Raw genomic sequence first — 17,127 nt, forward strand, 5'->3', positions numbered from 1 at the left:
AGGTAGAAATCAGTGAATACAAACATAACCAGAATATTTGCACTGGGTTCTTTAAATAGCAGAGATATTTACCCATGTATATGTATTTGTGACTAAAATGTCCTTTAGCTACAGATTTCAGAGAAGTGGCGCCTTTTAATAAAGACACGAAGACAAAGGAAGAACTGCGTCTTTTTTATTTTTTTTATTTATTTGCCTAAAGCTACAGTCTTCTGCATAGATAAAGGAAGCACATTTCTTCAGGTAGCCAACAATTTTGTGGTAGACTGCATGAATGATCAGTGCAGATTTGCTCTAAGAAAAATTTGCTTTTTACATTAAGAAATATTTACACAGGAGATATTACAAATACAATTTATTGAACAAAAAAAAGGAAAAAATATTTACAATTACTGTCTCCACAGTAACAGCACAAGGGCGACACCCCGTGGGCAGTTAACTGAATTGCATTAGATTGACAGTTTACGTTACAACCATGCACTTGAAGTTAACATACTAGCCTAACAGTTTTGCAGTTAATTCAATATTTATTAATGTTATAATGTTCACATTTGTGTTGAATCCGTTTTTGAGAGATTTCCTTTCAGAAGTGCGATCGTTTTGGATAAGGTGGTTTGTATTTCTGAGGAACTGCTCTACCTCAACTAACAGGAACTGATCACTTTCATGATATGCTGTTTGTGGCAAGACCAGATGAGGGGATAAAAGAAAATCTAAAAGAAAAGTAACTATAATTCCTTTTAGACATGTGCATAATAGTGAAACAATAAAATATTACTATCCTTAGGCAAAAGTCATACCAGCTCTGTATTGTTGGATTATCTCTTGAACCTCTTAAATGCACCATATTCCGTATTATGGTTATATGTTAAATCTGATACATTTTTCTTCATTCTAACTTTATTATCTTATTGACAGTAAGTAGGATAGGACTGAAGAGGTTTCATCAGAAAACTGAAGTGGAAAATCTAAAGTGAGATCTGCACCTAACACTGTAGGCCTGCATTAATTTATTACATTAGGACATGCGTGTAGTTTGTATTTATATGTATATGCTGTCTAAACTGATAAGAAGTATTTATTATACTTACATTCTGACCTTTGGCACAGCGTGTTAACACGGACATTTGAAGGCAGCACCAATATATTGGAGAAGGCGGGATTATGTGTCGTTACGACGAAAGAATCCAATCAGAGGCCAGCTTTTCACATAGTAACCCCAATCAGCGAATAGGGACTGGCTGGTTGCGAAGGTAGTGGTCGTGGTGGTGTACTGGAAGAAGCAAGTGTTTCCTCTGGGCTTGTTAGCTGCAAGGTTTAGTAACAACCTTTTACTCGTGTATCTGTCAGGTTAGGCGCCGAATTTATCGGCGTTTGATCCCTTTGTTATGCATTATTTGGTTTCTGCATGCTAATTTTGCAATCTAGCTTGGCAGGTGAATCTAAATCTGTCTGAAAGCATATTTGAATATAATAGGGACACGAAATTACGATGCCATCCCCGATGGAGGGATCTTCCAGAGAAGGTGACCTGTTTACTGTGAAACACGAACTGAAAAATGGTAAGTTAGCTGGGAGCCGGTAAAACTCAATGCTGTGAATTTCATTCGATATTTATGTTTTGGAGACACGTGTCGGAGCGAGAAAAATGTTAGCTGGGCTAGCTTAGGGGAGGCAACTGTCACTGTCAGTGATCGTTTGTAGTAAGCACTAACATCAACGTTACACAAGTTCAAACATGGCAGAGGAAAGCTAACATCCGACTGTCATTACTACTTATAACGTTACCGCGAACTCACACAAACTAACGTTATCTGACCATATTATTACGGCGAGCTAGCGGCTAGCGTTTGTTATAAACCGAACTCAACCAGGGAAATGACATTAGCTTAAGCTAGTTGTCAGCGTGTAACCAGGTTAAAAACAGAGCATCGATGAAGATTTCACTAAGTTAATGCCATTGTCAACGCCTTAACTTATTTTGCTGGGTTTTCCTGCTGTTGCCTGTGTGTGACTGTTTTTGCTGTCACAGCTAACTTCTCCTCAGTCAAAAAAGGCAGAGCCAGCTGCAGTGATGTCAAGTCCAACACGCTAATGTTAGCCTATAGTTTCATTCTGCATATTACACAATAGTTAAGATCACCTGTAACCTTAGCTACAGCTGTTGCTTCTAACAGTGCATGCAATGACATATTAATCTCCTGAGCAGCCTGGTTAACTTTATACTACTAAGCCTCATCCCTAAAAGGGTAATCTACTGAAGGACAGTATAGTGTGAGTTCACTAAGAATTTACAGTAAATCTAGGCAGGATTCACAAATAAACAGATTTTAATGTTAGTGTTCGAAAGAGGGTTTCTGTGAAGAAGTGAAGAAGACTGCTTAGTGAAGTTGTACAGTGGACAAATAGGTTATAATGATACAGCGCTCCTGTTCAGGCTCCAACATGACTATGCTGCACCCCGATTATTGCCCTGCCCTAAAAATGCAGTCTGTCTAGATGTCACTTTTTTCCCTGTGTGTTTCATTTAACACAGTGAAACTTATGGCTACTTTGCATCCAGCTGTACCATTTTTGTCTGTGGAGATGTCTTAGTCCAGAACAACCACACAGTTCTCCAAGCTCATATGTCAATATAAAAAAATGTCAATATCAGTTGTCATTGCACCTCCCTGTCTTCCTGTTGGAGATCAAGGCAGAGCTGTACTAAATGTGGCTATGTTATCATAAAATGAGTAATCATGCTTGTGCTGGCAGTTGCACAATAAAAGAATATTCTTGCTTGTCCGGGGCTTGTATTAGATGTTGGGTCTTTAACAACAATTGCTCAGGAAACCAACCAACCACAAAATTTAACAGATCTGTTTGGTTTTTTTTTTTAAGTTTTTAATTAATGTATTTTTTTTAAAGGAAGCATAATTTCCCTCCAATAAAGCAAAGGGATTCCTAGGACTCCTCTGTTAGGCTATTAATAAACACCAAAAGCAAACTGGGCCTTGGCAGGGTAAGCTTGACAAGGGTGTTATGCAACCTGAATCTCTGACCTTAAATTTGAAGGACAGCTTTGTTGTTCTGAAATGATACAGTGTGCGCTCAAATTGCCTAACAGTTGCAGCATTTTGTCTTGTGTGTAACTGGAGAAGCAGAGGAAAAGATTAAATCAGCCGCTTTAATTGCTCAGTACCCTATTTCCAGAGTGTGAGACAGAAGGAATGTGTTCACTACAATGGACATGCATGTCTAAGAGTGTGCCATGCTCAGTCAGCTGTACTGGGAGACCATGATTTAGTGAGACACAGGGAGTCACAGACAGTGTGTGCTGAATTCAGTGAAGATCTTTAATGGAAGATAATGACCTTTTGCTGGTTAATTTAGCGAGTTTGCTTGCAGTGGAAGGGAGGATTATTTTGTAGTGCTGCATATTTAGGAGACAGGAAGAGCAAATGTGTTTTTGTAACACTTGTTTACATGGAGGAAGTTTGGTAATCATGCATGTGTTATTTGCGGTCATTTTTTTTTTTTTTTTTTTAACGTAATGGTGAAGTGAAATCACCATAACAATGCTACCAGTCTGCTGTTGTTGGTGTTTTGTTGTCTCTTGTTTTAATTTGATGGTTCTTCATTTGAAAGCCCAATTCTCCAGCTTTTAAACCTTTTCATTAAGTCTCAGTTAAGTCACATAGTAAAGTGCATCAGAATTCAAACTTGACCCCAATCTACAAAACAAGTGTACCAAAAAATGTCTACTGGTAGACATGCAGTGTTGATAACTCAACAGTAGTTAAAAACAAATTAAGATTTGTTTTGTTGATTAATAATAGATAAGAGGAGAATTTTTTACTCATAGTCCTTTATTTCATCCCCAATAGAGCACACGAGCATGGTAGTTAACAAACCATCTTTAATCCTTATTATTTAAGACTGGAACAGATATATTATAGAGCTGTGGGGTATAGATCGGACCAGAAATTAGACCCTTCAGTTTTCTATTACAATGTGTATCCACAGTTTGTGCTTCTTTGAACCTTAGGTATCTTGACTTTAGTATCTAATCTTTAGCCATTAATAGTTATTTCCAGGTACTGAAAAATGCCAGGTGGGAGCTTCATAGTGCAACTGCATACAGTCAGGCTGTGAGTATAAACAAGGATGCACTATGGGAAGCACTGAGACATTTGCTGAACATTGGTATTAGCCTATATTAGCCTTATTAACTGGTACTGGGATATTGCTAAACAAAATCGCATTTGCAAATATCAGTGGCCAATATTTATGTGTTATATCCGTTTTGCACTGGCCTGCCTGTTTCCCTAGAGCAAAAGGGGGAATAAAAAACAACAAAAACCAAATGAAAAATGAAAAATAGTCATATCCAGAATTTCAGAGCATCCCTAAATATAAAGTTTTTCTTGTAGTAAGCATTAAGTGATCTTTCAGTGCTAATAAACTTTACCTTATGTGATTTAATTGCTTTGGAGAAATCTTAAAAATATAATTTCACTGACAATTACTTTTCATGCCAAAAATACAGTATGAATATATTTTCAAGTGTCTGTGTATATTGACAATCAAGCCATCTTTATTATTTCAAGTATTCACTACAAATATATTAATATTGTTATTTTTACTTTGACTTCAGCCAACCTGACGGGCCATGTAGAGAGGGTGGGGATAGAAAACTTTGAGCTATTAAAGGTGCTGGGTACCGGAGGTAAGTGCAGTGTTACTTTCCCTTAATGTAAACTTGAACATTCAGAAATTTGTTTGCACGCCATTCTGTCATCCAACAAAAGAGTGTTTTTGGAATGCTAAGCGTGTCGAACGAGTCTTTTCTGTTTACCCACCTTCATTGAACTTTGCCCTGTCTGTGATTATTTTCCTGCCAGCATATGGAAAGGTGTTCCTCGTGAGAAAAGTCAGTGGCCATGATGCAGGAAAGCTTTATGCCATGAAGGTTTTGAAGAAGGCCACTATTGTACAGAAGGCCAAGACTGCAGAACACACGCGGACCGAGCGGCAGGTGTTGGAGCACATTCGCCAGTCTCCATTCCTTGTCACACTTCACTATGCCTTCCAAACAGAAACCAAGCTGCACCTCATTCTTGGTGAGGATATTTGATAATAATTTTTTAAATTTTAAGATAAATTCAGATTTTAAATTGTTACATCAAAGATTTAAGGCCTATGGCAACTGTCTGAACCCAGTGGAAAACCCCCACATTTTTAACAGCTAAATATATTAATGTACGCAGAGAATAAAAATTGTCTTTCCTTGTAGGGACATTAACCAACTTACATAACAAACATGATGTTTTCCTTTATAGATTATGTAAATGGTGGGGAGCTCTTCACGCACTTAGTGCAAAGGGTGCGGTTTAAGGAGCAAGAAGTAGCCCTGTATAGTGGAGAGATTGTCTTGGCACTAGAACATCTACACGAGGTGACCTTCAGATTTAGCTCAACAGTAAACAGTAGCGCTTCTTCCGTCCTTGATGATTAACCTGTGTTTCATTTTCTTGTTCCAGCTTGGGATTGTCTATCGGGACCTTAAACTTGAGAATATTCTACTAGATTCAAACGGTCACATAGTTCTCACAGATTTCGGCCTTAGTAAAGAATTTGATCAGGTACAGTTTGCCTTTATGTGTTTAAACCTCTCAAATCTATTCTATTCTCAAAATACGTTTTAGCTAATAAAACCCCAAAAAGGACATTTTTCTTTTTCTTTAATGCCCTCAAAAACCCAACTGTGAAGCCAGATTTTTACTTTAAATAGTGTGGGTTTGGGTATTTCACATTAGAGATATTTTTTCATCAGTATAGAGAAATAACCACTTCTCACTTCCTCATTACAAATGCAGAGAAATATTAGGATGCAGCGTCTGTTAGGATAGAGTATTTTATCTCTATTCTGTGTCATATTTGTCTTACGAAATGTTTGGTTTTGTTTTTAAAAAAAATAGGCTGAAAGAGCTTTCTCTGTCTGTGGCACCATTGAATATATGGCTCCAGAAATTGTGGAAGGAGGAGAGTCTGGACATGACAAGGTAAATTCTAGTTTCATGTCATTGCCTGTTTGATCAAATCATGTTGCACACTCTCCAGTGAGAAGTCACGGTTAGGTGCTTTCATGCATTCCAGGCGGTGGACTGGTGGAGCCTCGGCGTGCTGATGTATGAGCTTTTGACTGGTGGGTCGCCCTTCACTGTTGATGGAGATGAGAACTCGCACACGGACATTGCCAAGTATGAATTCTCCTTGATCATCAGCCTCAGCTTGCAGCTATATTTCAGTTATAATCAGTCTATAATGCTGCTGTATATCTCTCGCACATCACAGGAGGATTGCCAAAAAAGATCCTCCTTTCCCTAAAGACATGGGACCACTGGCCAAAGACCTAATCCAGCGACTCCTCATTAAAGATCCAAAGAAGAGATTAGGGTCGGGGCCTAATGGAGCGGAGAATGTAAAGAAACACCCATTTTACCAGGTGGATTTCATTGCCTGTCTTGTAATGGTCACGATATTTAATATAACTAATGGACTGAGATGTCATTGTTTTGTACTGAGTATTTCTACATGGTTTTCGCATTAGAAAATTAACTGGGAGGACTTGGCAGCCAAGAAGGTGCCTGCGCCGTTCAAGCCAGTGATTCGGGATGAGCTGGACGTCAGCAACTTTGCAGACGAGTTCACAGAGATGGACCCCACCTACTCTCCCGCAGCTCTGCCTCAGAACTGTGACCGCATCTTCCAGGTGGGAGGGAAGGAAGACATCTTAGACAAGCAGACTGTGTTTTGTTGTGACTCATGCTGCTGTTGTTTGCAGACAGGAATATTTCTTTGTGCTCCTTGCAGGTCATCGCACAGGACACCGTTTATCGGCATTTGTTTAGAGCCCGTGTTTGTCTGGGCTTTGGTAGCAGGCAGTGTGAAATGTTGACACGGATGAAAAATCGCATTATACATTATCCGCTTTTTGTCTGTGACTATATTTGACATACTTCACAGCAATTGAAGTAATCAAGTGAAGTTTTGAATGTCCTCAAAAGGTTGCTGTAAGTCAACATGAGTCTGTCTGTGTGCATTGGTATTCAAATTGACTAAAGGGTCTTTTATTGAAGTAATTGCTGCCATATGCAGCTCTTATTGAAGTAACAGATGTGAATGACTATTTTTGATGTAGCTTTGAACCATAATATGGCCCACAACTCCATGCCAGCTGATGGCTGTCTGATGTATTGCATGAAATTTCAACTCTGATTGCCTTCTGGATCCTTGAGCATGCTAGATCAATAGATCCATTAACGGGCTTCTCTCATGGAATAAAAGGTTACACTTTGAGAGCATCACCACGTCTGTCTCGGTTACGCCTTCAGTCTTTGATTGCCAACTTCATCTTGGCTTTTTTCACTCTCAGCTGCCATTCATGTAGTCTGAAATTTTGTGGTCTTTATAATTTGCAAGCCTAGCAATCTCTGCGATAACGACAGCAATCCCAGTTTTAAACCGTGCACTTGCTCCCCCGCCGTGTCGCACAAAACAAAATTAAAATTGCATTAAGAGCGCCAAGATGTAATTTCACAGCAGAGCAATCAAATATTCAAGCCCGGCAATTTAGGGCATCTCATTCATTCAACACCCATCCTTCCGTCCATCCATTGCTGTCACTACATATCACACAGCTGTGTGTGTGCCGGTGTAAAAGAGAGAGGGAGAGATTAATGCCAGCTCAAAGCTCTGTGCTCCCCACAGCTGGAATTAAGCAGGCAGCGCTCCACAATGACAGGCCTAACAATAGGAACAGCTGGACAGCCACTGTCAGTCACACATGAAGAGAATTGGGCTTATTGTTGAGCTGACAGGCTGGTTTTGATAGATTTAAAGAAAACTACGCAATTTTGTTTTATTTTAAGGGACTCTATTTTTCTGTGGCAGTGGAGGAAGTTTCCTTTTCTCCTGCCCTAACCCATCTCTCGCTTTATGTCTTAGTAAAATGTAAACACCTAGGGCTCTTGTGTTTTTATTTGCAGGGTTACTCTTTTATGGCCCCCTCCATCCTGTTCAAAAGGAATGTGGTGATGGATGACCCTGTCCAGCTGTGTGGGGGTTCTGAAAAGCCAGGCTCAGCTGCGGTGGCCCGCAGCGCCATGATGAAGGTAAAATGAATGGACTTGGTTCTCCGAGCACAAACACACTTAAGCTAATGGATGCTGTCACAGACAGATGAGAATTTTTCCTTCCTTTCCATTCCACTTGAACTTTATTTTTCTTCTGTGCTAGTTTTACTGCACTCACGTTCCGTTTCAGGCTTAATCCTGTTTATTTAATAGCATTTGTTCGTGAATACACTTGCGTGTCTTTGCAGCATAATGCTTTTTGAAAAGGTAGCAGTGCTTTTTGTGCGCTCAGTTAGCTTAAAGCTTTCTCAACAACATCCTGGGAAACTGAGCTGTTTTGCAAACCTTAGCATTTTCTATTTATTATGAGATTAGTCATAATGCTGAAAGGTATTGTAATTATTTATCTTAGTCCTTTTCAGTTTGCTGCTTCAATAATCCAAGAAAACGGAGGGAAAAACAAGAAATTGGGCTTTTAAATTGTATCTAAACAATGAAGGAAATTAGTGGTTTAACTACAGTAGCTGGCTTTTCTTTTCTAAAGTTTCCACTGGGTGCACATTATAGGTTTTAAACCAGATTCTGGTTAGCAAACAGGAAGCTTATTAACGGTATTTCTGTCTTATCATGTGACGATCTTAACTCTTTTAGTTCAGATCTAAAGTCGAGACTTTCAGTGCTATTTTTTTTAAAGTCCTCGTCGCATTTGTATTTCTTCTTTTCGATTTTGCATGTGAAGTGTACAGGGTTGGTGTGGTGATATACTTAAAAACAACCCTTTGTGTAGCATAAAACTAGAATGAGAGAAGAATTATTATGAACATTATTATGGGTGAGAAGAGGGATAGCTTTGGGGATTCTAGCTGTAATTGAATCAGGATTTTTAATATAAATTCTGCATACAACCTCCAGAAAAGACTTGACTAAAAGAAAGGGAATAGAAAGAATGAAGAATGTCAAGTGTACCAAGTATTCTCTGTAGAAAACTGAAAGCAACTAAGGCCCTGAGATAATACTCAGATAATTGGCAAATTAATTTGGTCATAAGTAATGTAGGAACTTGCAAAATCTCTACTTTAATTCTACGAACAAACATCCTATATCAGGCTATAATATTTAATGTGAATTTTATTTGCGTGATAATAAAATATACACATAATTCTTACTTTTTGTGATTATTTTTATGCGTATTTGCAGGACTCGCCTTTCTATATGAGTTATGAGATGGACCTGAAGGAAAGTGCTCTGGGGGAGGGTAGCTTCTCGATCTGCAGACGGTGCACACACAAGAAGACTGGGCAGAAATATGCAGTCAAGATTGTCAGCAAGAGGTACGAGTTCACTGGGTGCACACATGTGTTTGTCAACTCAGATGCTTTTGGCTCTGTCTTTTGTTTATAGATTTACTGGATCAGTTGGACCGCCACCCTCCTCCACTCCCCTGCTCAGCCAAGTCTGAAGCCAGTCTGAGAAGACTAATAAATGTTAAACTAACAAAGGCCAAATAATGTCATAATTTGACCTGATTACATATTTTCCTGATTTTTTTTTTTTCCCTATGAAAAATCCAGGTTATATAAGTAGATCACTTGGTTGTTTTTACTGCCACGTCCTATAAAATCCCATGTATGCTTATAATACACTCCTCCACAGTTTGGCACCCAGTATTATAGTTCTGATTATAGTTGACATTAGGACTGATGCAAGGCAAACCCATGTCCAGTATTTTCTAGCTCTTCGTTGGTTAGAGCAAAACTGCCCTAAAGTATTTTGGAAATTCCCCTAAAGTAAACAAAATAAATAAAAGAAACCTAATTCAACACAGTCTGCTGTTAGTGATTTGTGGTGATATTTTCCAGTGTGTTCTGGGTTATAAAAGGATTTTTTTTTTTTAATACTGTGTTGTGCGTGTTATAACAAAACGTTAACGTGGTACAACTAATAGTGTTGTAATATGTGTAAATGTTTTGTCTTCTTTAAAAAAAAAAAGAAAATCTTAGCATATTGTGCTCCTAAACACGTAATGCAAAAGTAGGAAAATGTTCCACTTCTCCTGTGTGTGTATATGTGACTGCCTTTGCTGTAGGATGGAGGCCCAGACTCAGCGGGAAATAGCAGCCCTGAAGCTCTGCGACGGTCACCCCAACATTGTCAAGTTACATGAAATTTACCACGATCAGGTAAAGATAATCGCGTCTGTTACATTTGCCTCCATAAATTCTGTTTTCCATAGCTCTCTGCCTAGTCTGTGGGGACTGCAGCCTTATTAAGTCGAGGAAATGGAACAAGGCAGATTAATGGGGATGCTAGTAGCCCTCTGGGTGTTTCTTTATCTCTTTGCATATTGTTTCATGAACATCTCACACTGTGCTCAATATTTCGCCTCCGATTTATTTCTAAACTGCAGCTGCACAAACATCCATTTTTCGCCACTGAATAGTAACAACCTAGATTCACTTGTTTTGCTAATCGAGCCGCACACTTAACCCAAACTAAGCGCGCATATGTTCTAAATGTAGCTTACCCCCGGTATATGGAAGGTGTGACCGTGTGTGTGACTGTGTACAGCTTCATTAGCCTCGGTCCTTCATGCCCAGGAGCACCACTTTAGTCCTGATGAGCTCAGTGGGGTTATTACTGTACCTCACAGGTCTGTGACCCAGATCAAAGCAGCGCTGCCTCACCCGCCTCAGCTGAGTCCTGTCTTTGTTCCCTAGATCCTGCACTAATGAGAAGCTCAACCCCGCTGCTCTGGCACATCATTCTCCTGCCACTTTGTTTGGCCCCTTTCATTTTTACTTAATACCAATGTGGTTTAATGTCACCATCATGAGATCAAGGATGTTTTTTTGTGTGTGTTTGTTTCTGTTTGTTACGCAATAGAAAAATTACAGTTTAATGTTTCACACATCACTTTTCAGTTGTTTTCAATGTGGTGTTCAAGCTTTGAAAGCAACATTGATGATATTTTAGGAAAGACAAACTTTCCAATATTTATTTAATTGCCAAACATTTAAGAGTGTTTGTGCATACCGAGCTAATTCAAGGGTTGTTAAAGAATATAGGTTAAGAGTGGGTGTAACAGATGTAACCTTATCCTGTATGTGTTTGCTGTAGCTTCACACATACCTGGTTCTGGAGTTGCTTGGTGGAGGGGAGTTGCTGGAGAGAATCCGCCGGAAACAACATTTCAGCGAAACGGAAGCCAGCCGGATCATGCGCAAACTGGTGTCTGCTGTCAGTCACATGCATGACGTAGGAGTTGTGCACAGGGATCTTAAACCGGAGGTATTGGAGAGCTTCTCAGCCGAGCTATTGCCAGAGATTTCTTTCTGTCCAAGCACAGTTTGTGTCTTTGTGATGAATGCAGGCTGGCTGGATCGTACGTTTCTGAAAAAGAATTACTGTGTTTTTCTGAACTTTGTATGATCTGTCCTTCTCTCGTTCTCACTCTGCTATTTTTTTACAAAACAAGAGTAAAATTGTTTGACCCCAACGTGGGTCACAAGTACCTGGTCAGTCATGATGTACAATTTACTACTTGAGTGAACCAGTTCTGCTGAGCTGAGAAAAATGATTGCTGTGCGTGTCTCAAATTGCTTTGTAGAACCTGCTCTTCACAGATGAGAGTGAGAACTCTGAGATAAAAATCATAGACTTTGGCTTCGCTCGACTGAAACCACCAGACAATCAGCTCCTAAAGACTCCTTGCTTCACCCTGCAGTATGCTGCACCAGAGATACTCAAATATGATGGCTATGATGAGTCCTGTGACCTGTGGAGTCTAGGGGTCATCCTGGTGAGTGGAGCAGCCACGCTCAGGTTAAATCAAAGCACTATTAATTTGACCGAGGATCATTGATTGTTCAGCAATCGGGGAGAGAACAACGAGCAAACCGTTATCTGAGTTTTTGAATGGTGAACAAGCTGTTTATGCTAACGTTACCATTTACACTATATGAATGATAGATTGTAGTGCATTTATTGACGTTCATGAGCCTAGGCCTGTTGCATTGTTGGTAGGGTTGAGTTGGCTGGAAATGGAAGGGTATTGGATCTTTAACTTACTTTAAATCCTGACTTAAGGCTTTAATTTGAATTCCATTAACCTGTTCTATTATTAATATTTTTAGGTACAATTGTTAATTACAGTTATAGCTGATCTTTTTTATGATTATATAATTAATAGATTAGTAGGCCTTCTTTTTTGTTTTATAGATCAGTACATTTTAATGGCCATGTTCAGAGCATCCCATTGCATGCCGACCACTGTGTAGTAGGGTAATGCACTAACATGGATCAGTTCCTCATGCAGCTCCACTTAAGAAGATCCATACCAAACCTGTCATCCTTAGTAGTATCTGTTATCCAAAGAATGGTTGGCTGTTCATAGGTGTGGTGCTTTTTCGTAAAAAAAAGGCAGAATATAAATTCCAGGGTATATTAGTGCGTTAAGTTATTTTGCTTGTTGAAATGCTATATTCTTGGCAAGTAAAATTTCATGTAGCTCAAAGACATTATGAAAGTATTGCTCTGTACATGAAAGGTAGATTTTTGATGAAACTCATGGCTCTTACAGGTTGTAATAGAACTAAATAACTGATCATTGATTAGCCCTATTCAGGAGCATCCTTCTTTGTGACTTAACGCCATCACTTTCCACAATGCTCCAGGAAAGTGACCTGATTATATAAATGTATAATTTACACAAATCTTTTCAGAACCCAGATTCCCACTTTAAAGCTTGTCTAAAAATGCTTTTGACTGAAGTGTTTCTATAACCAAATAAATGTTTAATCAGAAGCTTCATATACTCTTGATTTGCACATCTTATCCAGTTTGAGGATTAAACATTTGACACAGGCCACTCTGATTAAGCAATCAGCTGTTATTTTAACTGATTTTGGTAGTAGTTTAGGCTAATCTGTGTTGGATGATATTCATCTCCTCTTGTTCAGCGGTACAAACTTCAGCATCCTGTGGTGAGCTGACACAGTTTACACTCACCACAAAAAGAAGCAAAACCTGTCCCACTCTTAGACCTGGTAAAGGCTATGCGGATATGTCATCCTCATTCAACTTTTTTTTTTTTTTGCATGGAAGAGAAGAATTAAAAGGAGAGGTAGACAGGATAAGGAAAGGACACATAGTTGAGAGAAAGATTTCTGTAGTTGGCCAGTCATCCGTACAGAGCCATGGCTCTATGTTTAAGTGCTGCTTCCCACCGTCGCCCCCTGGGGGGATATGGGTGTACTGTGCCTCTTGGAGGTTTGATGAAATGGCTACTGACATGCTTTGTGCACAATGCCCTGGAAGCCAACTGAGTTGAGATATAGAGGGAGAGAGAGATCACAGCACAACAGAGCCTTTGCTGCCAAAAGGGTTGTTCCCAACTACTGTCATTTTAATAAGAAATATGAGGGCAGATGCATTCAGGCCAAGGTGAGAGAATCCTGTTCTTTCAGCTGAGCACAAACCGCTCTTCTCTTGAGTGCTAGTTCAGCCATGGTCAACAACTTGCAGCATAACAATGGAAAAATGTGGACAGTCGTGATCGGTCAAGGGCGCTTTTAAAACATGTTATTTTAACAGTAAATGTGTTTAAACACTTACGTCTAGTTACTTAACCAACTTATTGAAGGTAGTGTGGCACTGACAAAAACGAGCACGTAGTGTTTTTTCATCCGCAGCTGTTGTATAAAGTGTATAAATAAGATTTTCACTAGAGATACCTGATTTCTGAGGACAAAGGCATTAGAGATTTAAATGGAGAAAAAAGATAGTTGGGATGTTTTACAAGATGTAAATTAAAAAAAAAAAAATGCAATGCAGTTATTCACCATCAAAAGCACATATAAAGATAAAAGAAAAATGTCAAACCGCTTAAAATATCTGTTCATTTCAAATTGAATGACAGCATGTTTAAAAGGCCAGTTAGGATCCTTGAATGTTTTACTACAGAGCCACACTGATCTGTGCAGAATGGAGTTTGATGTTGTGTTGCTAGAATAGCCAAGATCTTCCCCGAAAAAGAGGTTTTCCTGATGAGAGCATTTGTCGCTACCAAACCTGTATACATAATCTGCATTAATGGTGCCTTTACACATGTCTATGTAGCTAATTCTATATGCACTATTGCTCCCAATGATCACAGATGCTGGTTTTAAATAGTGTGTTGTGTAGTTTGCAGAACGCAGCATCCATGAGTCTCAAAGAGATGTTCAGATTTTTCATATTTACTGTGAAAAAATGAGTTTAGTAACAGTGCAATGTCTCTTTCAAGATTATATTGTTCTTTCAGTTTTATTTAGGCCTTATAAATTCTTCAAAATCATTGGATTATTGTGATATTTTGGTGATATACATTTTACACAGCATTCCAGTTCCTGGAAATCAAGGTTGCAGAGTGTGTTGTACTGAAAACGGAAAATAATGCAGTCGTTATTAACTTTGCAGTAAAGCTTTTCACAAAAACACTGTTCAAGTTTTGACACAGTTGTTCTATTTGTGCTACCCAATTTTGTCAAACTAGCATCTTTCACATTTAATTCTATTTTATTTATACAGCACCAAATCACATCAACAGTCACCTCAAGGCACTTTATATTGTAAGGTAAAGACCCTACAATAATACAGAGAAAACTCCAGCAATCAGACCCCTTTTAAGAAAGCACTTGGTGACAGTGGGAAGCAAAACCTCTCTTTTAACAGGAAGTAGGTGTCAGAGGTGCGTCTACACTTTGTGGCGAGCTATGGTTGAGTCGCCACAGTTTGATGATGTGGCAGCTATTGTTAGCTCAGAGACAGAGAAGAGCTGAGAAAAAATTAAAAAATTAATAATTTAATAATTATTAATTCTAGGTGACCAACAGTTGGCCTCACTCCAAGACTTTTCTCAACAATGTAACAAAAACCTAAATAAACGTTGTTCTCTCTTTAAAGTCTATAACTGAAAAGCTAAGCGAGAGCTATTATAAACTGGTAAGCCAGTCTAAATGTGACTGTATTGTAAAAATTGCATTGAGATCTCTAAATCATCTTAATTTTAATATGTTTATGTTCATAGCAGATTGCATGGTCTTCCTTTGTTTGCAGTACACCATGCTGTCTGGCCAGGTGCCTTTTCAGTGCCAGGAGAAGAGCCTGACCCACACCAGTGCTGAAGAGATTATGCGTAAAATCAAACAGGGAGATTTCTCTTTTCAAGGAGAGGCCTGGAGAAACGTGTCCCAGCAAGCTAAGGACCTCATACAAGGTGAGGGGAAAAAACTGGCTCATTTTCTTTTGAATAACTTGAGCTTCGGTTTCTTTTTTTCCCATTAAAAACGTAGAAACATAGTGCACTAAATTTATAAAATTCCACTTAAATAGTACTACAAATTTTAGGATATGGTTATGAAAGTGAGTAGTGTTAGCTTGCAGCTCCAAGACTTCTGTTATCGGTAGATTCTTTGTTCCAGGCTCATTTTTTCAGAATAAAATATCGACTTTCAAAATAAAGTAGTCCAGAGCAGGAGGTATGAACTGTTTTTGTGAAATTGTAAATTAGTTAAATAAATAAAATGAGGTTTATGCAAAAGCTTTGAGTCGTGTTTAGGGCAGATGGTGCTGGTAGAGTCTGGAAGAAGAAATGGACAAGTAGTGCTCCATTAGTGCAATGTCAGTAAGTGTTTTGGATGAACTTTCTACTCACAAAGCAGCTTTCAGAGATCAGGTTTCCTAAAGAGGAAATAACTTCCTGCCTGTGTCTCACCTTTTCCCACCTGGATTAAGAGCGTTAAAGGTAATTATCTGCGTCTTGTTCCTGTAGAGCTGCTGACGGTCGACCCTAACAAGAGGATTAAGATGTGTGGCCTCCGTTACAACGCCTGGCTCCAGGACGACAGCCAGTTGTCCTCCAACCCACTTATGACCCCAGACATTCTCGGATCCTCCACTGCCTCTGTCCACACTTGTGTCAAAGCTACTTTTAATGTATGAAATGTTCAGAAGGGTGCTAATGTTAGATAGTAGGTCAGAACGTTCCAACCTAGTGTAAAATTTGGATTGTGTAGCTTCTGCTAAGTGTCAACCGGCTGTTATTAATAGAGATTGAGACCACATTATATTAACCGTATTGTGGGAAGATTAATTCAAACAAATGCTAAAGATATTAGTAATTTAAAATGCATCAAAAGGCACTTTGATACTGCAACAAAGCGCAGATGCTAGTTTTTGTCTTACTTGAGTTTGGATTTGTGTTGTTATTGCGATTTATCAAAATGCTGAATGGATATTAATGCGACTAATGATATAATTATGTGACCTGGGTTTTGGCCAAATATTGATGGGATCTGAAACGTAAGATCCCTTGAAAAAAGATGAGAGCAGTGCATTTCTTGGAAACTAAAATTTAAAAGTCTAACCAAACATCTGTTTTGTACTCGCAGGCATTTAACAAATGTAAGCGGGAAGGGTTCCGCCTCCAGACGGTGGACAAGGCGCCTCTAGCCAAGAGGAGGAAGATGAAAAAAACAAGTACCAGCACAGAGACCCGCAGCAGTTCCAGCGAGAGTACCCATTCGTCCTCCTCCTCCTCCCAGTCACAGGAGAAGACTTTTCAAGAAGGAGACCCAAATCGACAGCACTCTTGCATCACTCCTGTCATCACCCCTGTCAACACACCGGTGCCCTCTGGAACAGATTCTGGGCACCAGCCAGCACCTCCAGCCTTTCCCTTCTCAGAAGGACAGTAAGACAGCCTGAGGAGAATCCAGATTCAGACAGTTGGGTCTGAAGAAAAAAAAAAGAAGAAGAAGAAGTTTGGCTTGGACTAGTATAGAGACATCCTTCTTCTTTCTCTCTCTCTGGCTCAATTGCATGGATGTCAGCACGTCTCTAAGCATGCAGCAGGAGCAGCACTGTCACCTCTATATCAATCAATCAATCAATCAATCAATCAATCATCACTAGCAATAGCCTATCCTATCTTTTGCTCTGACTTTCTCACACAGACTATCAATCAGGG

The 17,127-nt window shown here is 39.2% G+C and overlaps 1 protein-coding gene across 2 annotated transcripts; it reads left to right on the forward strand.

Annotated features, from left to right (window-relative positions):
• The first annotated feature begins 1,215 nt into the window (after positions 1 to 1,215).
• rps6ka5 (ribosomal protein S6 kinase, polypeptide 5) lies at positions 1,216 to 16,897 on the forward strand. Of its 2 annotated transcripts, XM_005925982.3 has the most exons (18): positions 1,216 to 1,315; positions 1,478 to 1,562; positions 4,640 to 4,711; positions 4,887 to 5,105; positions 5,325 to 5,440; positions 5,526 to 5,627; positions 5,964 to 6,047; positions 6,142 to 6,245; positions 6,340 to 6,490; positions 6,596 to 6,757; positions 8,034 to 8,159; positions 9,318 to 9,451; positions 10,207 to 10,300; positions 11,238 to 11,408; positions 11,728 to 11,919; positions 15,216 to 15,375; positions 15,931 to 16,094; positions 16,550 to 16,897. In XM_005925982.3, the coding sequence occupies exons 2-18, from the start codon at positions 1,493 to 1,495 to the stop codon at positions 16,853 to 16,855; spliced, it is 2,427 nt and encodes an 808-aa protein (XP_005926044.1). In that variant the 5' UTR covers positions 1,216 to 1,315; positions 1,478 to 1,492; the 3' UTR covers positions 16,856 to 16,897. The 2 variants fall into 2 exon arrangements, with proteins under 2 accessions (XP_005926044.1, XP_005926043.1); XM_005925981.3 differs by having other exon boundaries at positions 1,240 to 1,562.
• Positions 16,898 to 17,127: the final 230 nt, after the last annotated feature.

The sequence above is a fragment of the Haplochromis burtoni genome, unplaced genomic scaffold (assembly GCF_018398535.1).
Source record: "Haplochromis burtoni strain Fernald_Lab_line unplaced genomic scaffold, NCSU_Asbu1 Contig_85, whole genome shotgun sequence".
Lineage (NCBI taxonomy): Eukaryota > Metazoa > Chordata > Actinopteri > Cichliformes > Cichlidae > Haplochromis > Haplochromis burtoni.

Bases quoted from the DNA above. Each gene is read 5' to 3' on its own strand.
- rps6ka5 (XM_005925982.3), top strand. From the start codon at position 1,493: ATGCCATCCCCGATGGAGGGATCTTCCAGAGAAGGTGACCTGTTTACT. The intron at 5,106-5,324 runs GTGAGGATATTT...TTTCCTTTATAG, and splicing joins CAAGCTGCACCTCATTCTTG to ATTATGTAAATGGTGGGGAG. The intron at 6,758-8,033 runs GTGGGAGGGAAG...TTTTATTTGCAG, and splicing joins ACTGTGACCGCATCTTCCAG to GGTTACTCTTTTATGGCCCC.